This window comes from Chanodichthys erythropterus, chromosome 3 (assembly GCF_024489055.1).
Source record: "Chanodichthys erythropterus isolate Z2021 chromosome 3, ASM2448905v1, whole genome shotgun sequence".
Taxonomy (NCBI): Eukaryota; Metazoa; Chordata; class Actinopteri; order Cypriniformes; family Xenocyprididae; genus Chanodichthys; species Chanodichthys erythropterus.
The window spans coordinates 38269783-38276138 of NC_090223.1; the positions used below are offsets into that span (position 1 = coordinate 38269783).

General features: G+C 35.4%; 1 gene segment (V, D, J or C); it reads right to left on the reverse strand.

The window, feature by feature from the left end:
* Window positions 1–5433: 5433 nt before the first annotated feature.
* On the reverse strand, window positions 5434–5887 carry LOC137004555 (immunoglobulin heavy variable 3-11-like). The segment is given in 2 exon segments: window positions 5434–5741; window positions 5830–5887. Coding segments are annotated over 2 exon segments (366 nt in total).
* Between the last annotated feature and the right edge of the window lie 469 nt (window positions 5888–6356).

Genomic DNA, 6356 nt, shown 5'->3' on the forward strand with positions numbered 1-6356 from the left:
TTTTCTTTCCTGACATACTCCAATTCTTGTTAAAACACAGACATGCTTATTCTGTGCATTTTGAGCACTTTTTGTGTGAAATCATATTTATTTTGTCCATTAAAGGTGAAAAATCTATGAAAATCTATGGTCACTCCTTTGAATGGTCATGAGTAAGATGAGTTGATTCCAGATACAAACTAGGTATCAGAAAAATTATGGGAAAAATATGATCATGATGGTCCTATAACCATGAGTATAATACTTCATAATCATGATAACGAGAGCAATATGATTCATAGTCCAATGGATGTTTTTTTTCTCATTTGATCTCAGTTATTGTAAAGCTGCTTCAACAGATGGAGTCACTGCGTAATCAACACTACCAGAGTTAACTCTCCCAATCCACTCCAGAGCTTTTCCTGGCTTCTGTCTGATCCAGTGCATGTAGTAGCTCGTCATTGTAAAACCAGATATTTTACAGGAGATCTTCACTGTTTCTCTAGGTCTCTTCATCACAGCAGGAGACTGATCTAATCGGATTTCATCACCACTGATACCTGTGGAAAAAAAGACATAAATCAATGAAGAGCTTGTATTAATTAAAGTTCTGTTTGACAGAAAAAAATGTCAAAATTACCTTGAGATACAATCACCATACAGATGAAATGCCAAATATTCATGTTCATGTTATGAAAGGAGGAACCTGCTGCAACAGTCAAAACCGATGTATGGAGATAAACAGATTGGGGCTTTTAAAGGGAACTAGGAGAAGTAGGTTTGCATAGACTGCCCTCTAAAGGTACATTTACATTTTCTGTGCCCTTATTAACCTCTGTAACCATGTCTGTCTCTTTGACTTTCAGGCTATTGTTTTGTATTTCTTATTTTCTTGCTCAGAGGGGCTAGTTACCAATTAAGTTGAAATATTTTTAGGTAATCCAAATTTTTATTCAAATCCAAATCCTGCAAAATATACACAGTTGTCATGTGCAGATACACCTGTATTTTACTGTTGTCTCTGGAGATGGTGAATCGTCCTTCAACAGTTTTAGAGTAATATTTGTCACTGCCACTTAAAGCAGAAACATATGAGATCCACTCGAGCCCTTTCCCTTCAGCCTGTCTTTGTAATGGGTAGTATTCATAGTATTCATCACACAGACCGTATTAATATTGAGAGTTAATACGGTCATAGTTCTGTTCAATATACAAAGTATTTTTAATTAAACTTTATTAATTGTTTTATTTTGTAATGTTTATAATAGAGCAGTTAGACTGAGAGTTTAGAGTAGATCCGTTAATTAGTGATGGGGATTCGACTCCAAAAGATTCCTCGACTAGCCCCAGTGTCGGGGTCGACTCCAGCACAGGAATCGACTCTCGGTGTCGACTCTGTTGCTGTGTCCAGAATCGCTCAGTGGGTTACTGATGCTTGAATCCATACATAATGCATGGCAGTTAAGTAATGTCTGTGGTAAGCAAGGAGTGAACAAAATGAAGCAAGGAATTCGGACACTGACGAAACTTTGCTGTCACAGAAACTTTGTCACATACATTTATGTGGCTTACTTTAGAAATAAATAACACAACAGTCGTGACTTTAGTTTGTAATTATACATACCTCCATGTCAGCTTTAGTATTGATGGTATATTACTGCAATAAATAAAGATTTGATTTTTCATAGTTAACCATGTTCATTAAACTAACCAAACTTAAAAATAATAAAAAAAACTCACATTTTAGTATCTTTAAAGGTGCCCTAGAATCAAAAATTGAATTTACCGCATAGTTGAATAACAAGAGTTCAGTACATGGAAATGACATACAGTAAGTGTCAAACACTGTTGTTTCCTCCTTCTTATGTAAATCTCATTTGTTTAAAAGACCTCCGATGAACAGGCGAATCTCAACATAACACCGACTGTTATACGTAATTAATATGTACGCCCCCAATATTTGCATATGCCAGCTCATGTTTAAGGCATTAGACAAGGGCATGCAGTATTAACGTCTGGATCTGTGCACAGCTGAATTATCAGACTAGGTAAGCAAGCAAGGACAATAGTGAAAAATGGCTGAAGGAGCAATAATAACTGACATGATTCATGATTACATGTTATTTTTAGTGATATTTGTAAATTGTCTTTCTAAATGTTTCGTTAGCATGTTGCTAATGTACTGTTAAATGTGGTTAAAGTTACCATCGTTTCTTACTGTATTCACGGAGACAAGAGCTGTCGTTATTTTCATTATTAAACACTTGCAGTCTGTATAATTCACAAACACAACTTCATTCTTTATAAATCTCTCCAACAGTGTGTAATCAGAGCCGGATTAACAAAGGCAAACTAGGCACGTGCCTAGGGCCCGATTGGCGGGATGGGGCCCAGACAGAGGGACAAATAATAATAATAATAATAATAATAAAAATAAAATAAAAATAAAAATAAAATAAAATGTACAAATGTCCTATCTACAATTTATTTCAATATTTATTAATTAACTAAAAATAGTCCGATGGACTCGCCAAAACGAACACTTCCTGTGGGTGTTGCGAAGCAAAATGCTAAATAAAGCTTGCCATAAAAAGCCTGCAAAAGTAATGATTATGAAAGTGACAAAACAGCAAGGAGACATTTTAATTGTTTATTAATAAACTAATGTTTTCTGAATCAGTGTCGGCTGCGAAGATGAAGTTGACATTACTGACTCTCATCATCTCCGTGGACGCGCTTAGAGAGAGAATGCACATTTCATTCGGATGATCATCAGAGAGCCTATTTCTTTTCGTTCTGAATTATTTCGTTTAAAAGTAGTCATTTCAAGCTTTCTATATATTTCTCATGTCTGTGAGGCAAGCAGCCGCTGAGTTTCGGTTCATTTATAAGACGCGCCAGTTCACGCGCCAGTGATCGCGCCGGCACCTCCATGTCATTATTATATTGCCTGCTATATTTGCTTCTTATTTATTAAATCCAGGCAATTGGTTGATGAAACATTGATTAAAATTAAGATACAATTTTTACAAAACGAAATTCACTTTAAAGAAAGGCTTTCTACAAATCAAAACTTAATGAAGTGTTTAAAATCATGTCTGACCCATTCCATGTGTCCCGATATATTGCGCATGATGCATCTACTCATGCTGTTCACTTTTCATAATCAAATAGATTAAATTTAAAAATAACATTATAATAGGCCTATTTAAACATAAATATTAAACTAAATACGTATTTAATGGCTACCAACACGTATATGTCACGGTGCACACAAGAACAAGATGGTAAGATCCAAGTGCAGCGATGTTTATTACAGGAAACTCCAAGCATGTAATCCAGAGCACAGGCAAAGGTTAAACTCCACAAAAACAGTCCAATACAGAAAGCCAGAGAAAACAAAAGTGCACGTAACAAAATACAACAAACCACAACCAAGGACAGACACAACTGAGTATAAGTTTTTAATAACGTGCACTGCATTTGACACACAAGACTATCGCAGCAATATCAAGTTCCCTTTCACTCTTGAACAAACAATAACACACAGAATTATGCCTGTTTTGTCAAGTATCCTCATTAGAGTAGTCTTAAAAGAGTTAAATAATGTCTTAAATGAACTTAAAGAGTTGTGAGAAAATGAGATGCGCGTCACATCAGAGGGAGCTCTTAAAGTGACAGCAGCCTAATAAACCAGTTACTGTGATGTCTGTTATTAATGTTCATCAAAGAACAAAGCCAACAGAGACAATTGCTTTAATAAGGCTTATGTTTAGTTTATAATTTATGCAGTGAAGACTGCATAAGGTGTTTGATAAATTTATTCAATTACTATATATTTCCTACCTGTCTAAAAGGTAGGAAATATATGGATACATTTATTTGGGCCAGGCCACAGATACATTTTTTTAAGCTGTTGCTTTAAGTTGTTTCTACATTAATTTGGAGAGTAATGGTAACATTATTACAATATTAAAGAGGGGAGAAGAGTCAGGGGCCTCCAACATAAATTATGCCTAGGGCCTCCAAATGTCTAGAACTGGCCCTGATCACAGGTAAGTTTTTTTTTGTTTGTTTTTTTTAACACAGTGTCCAATATATTATTTTTTTAAGCATCAACAGCATTTCTGTTAACCCAGCAGTGATTATGTTACCCATTTACTATTTCAGTGAAGTGGAAGAATTTAACAGAGTGATAGAGAAACAATTGAGAAAAGAGGGGAGGACATCCATCCATCTGTGCTTTAAATATTTAAAGGTCAGGAAAAGTCATGTCAATAACATGTTATTTCTATTCAGATTTCTTGCATCTCTCTCTCTTATTTATTTATTTAATTTTCTCAGTTCAGATGGGCTTTATTGACATGAAAGTTTTATTTTCTTGAGAACCTTTGTTCCCACAACATCAAAATAAAAATGTTTCAAAATCTTTGAACAGTATGCAATAACAGTAATATGAACATTAATTGGTATGAAAATTGATATAATTATTTTTGTATCGCATATAATGTGTGTTACTAAGATCTTTTCAATATGAAATTTAAAATAGCAATGCGGTCCCAGCCTCCAGTATTGCAGATGGATCATATTGCAAAAATGCAAAAAAAACAAAACAAAAAAAAACAACATGATTTACTCTTAAAATTATGAAACTTAAAAATTATCGTTTTAGACTTATAATCCATAACCGGTGATTTGTTTTGCTCTATCCTCTGCACCTCCGCGTCCGTCATTACGTTGTACATCAGGTCAAAGGATACTCTTCTGCCGCAAATTGACTTGCGCATTCTGCATATGGTCATCTGCTGGAAGCTAGTTATTTGAAGTTTTCAATGTGGATATTTTTCTTACATCGATTCGCTTCAGAAGGCCTTTATTAACCCCCTGGAGTCATATGGATTACTGTTTTTATGGATGGATGCATTATTTGTGGCTTCAAAACGTGTCCCCCCATTTACAAACATTATCAAGCTTAGAGGACTAAGGATATTTTTAAATATATTTCTGATTGACACCTAGGGGCTTGATGGTGAGTAAATCATGGGATGACAAATTAAGATATTTTTAGTGAAATCCATTTTTTTTTTTTTATCCCTACAATGCACAGTATACAATACAGAACAACAACACTCACTATACAGAGGATCCCTTTCAGAAAACCATGGTTACAGTTGCAACCCGAATCTATTTTTTAGCCTAAAATCTCATAAGTTAGTATAAATGTTCTTGTTGGCATTAGTTAAGAAATACATGAATCAATGAAATTATTTTTCTCCGTATTGTTTTGAACTAACACAATTATACTAAAATTGCTCAGATAATATTTGTGATTTGTAAGAAAAGTAATTAATGTACAAAAATGTAAATTGTTACACTGTAAAGCTTTGGTGGATTAAATAAGACAAATGTCTGTTTGTTGCATTCAGATTTTGTGCAGTACTGTAGTTGTATTTGTCACTGTGGCTCTCTTGCACAATAATATACAGCAGTGTCTTCATTCTTCATATTATTCATCTGCAGATACATCTGTTTCTTGCTGTTGTCTCTGGAGATGGTGAACCGTCCCTGAACAGACTGAGAGTAGGATATAGTACTGCTAGGTGAGATGTATGCCAGCCACTCCAGACCTCCTCCTGCTGCCTGTCTGATCCAAGACAAGTATGGGTCACTGCTAAATCCAGAGGCTGTACAGGTAAGTCTGTGAGATCCTCCAGGTTTAATGACCGCTGACTCAGACTCAGACAGTGTCTGACACCAACAGACTGAAAAATGAACAGTTCAACATTAACATTTACAACAGTACACATGAATAAGTCTGATTGTCAACAGGTTTTCAAAAGACCTTCTTACATTCTGTGAGAGCAAACATGAAGATAAAACCCAGTTTAGACACAATATCCATTGCCATGTTATGAAAAGAGGAACCTGATGCAGGAAAGTCAAGTTTTGTGTCTGTAGATGAATAGAGTGGGGGCTTTTAAAAGAGACAAGAAGTAGGTTTGCATAGACTGCCCTCTAAAGGTACATTTACATTGTATGTGTCCTTATTAAAGGTGGGGTATCCATTTTTTCACACTGTTTGGAAGTTAGTCGGCCGATATCAACAACAAACATCTATCCAATTAGCATTAGGGGTGTATGACGGTTGAGGAGAGAGAACAAGCAAGCTCAAAAGAATGTCACTGGAATGAAGGTTTATGACTGGGCAAGCGCTTTAGGACCCGCATTAATATTAGAAAAGCTTTCTAGCGCTGGAGAGAGCTAAGTGGGAAGGCCTGAAATCAGGCTGCTTTGAACCTGCTTTTCATTAGTTTGTTCATCAACTGCACTTTATTTTTCGTGAAGCATTTTGTTGCAAGTCAGTTGTGATATACAGA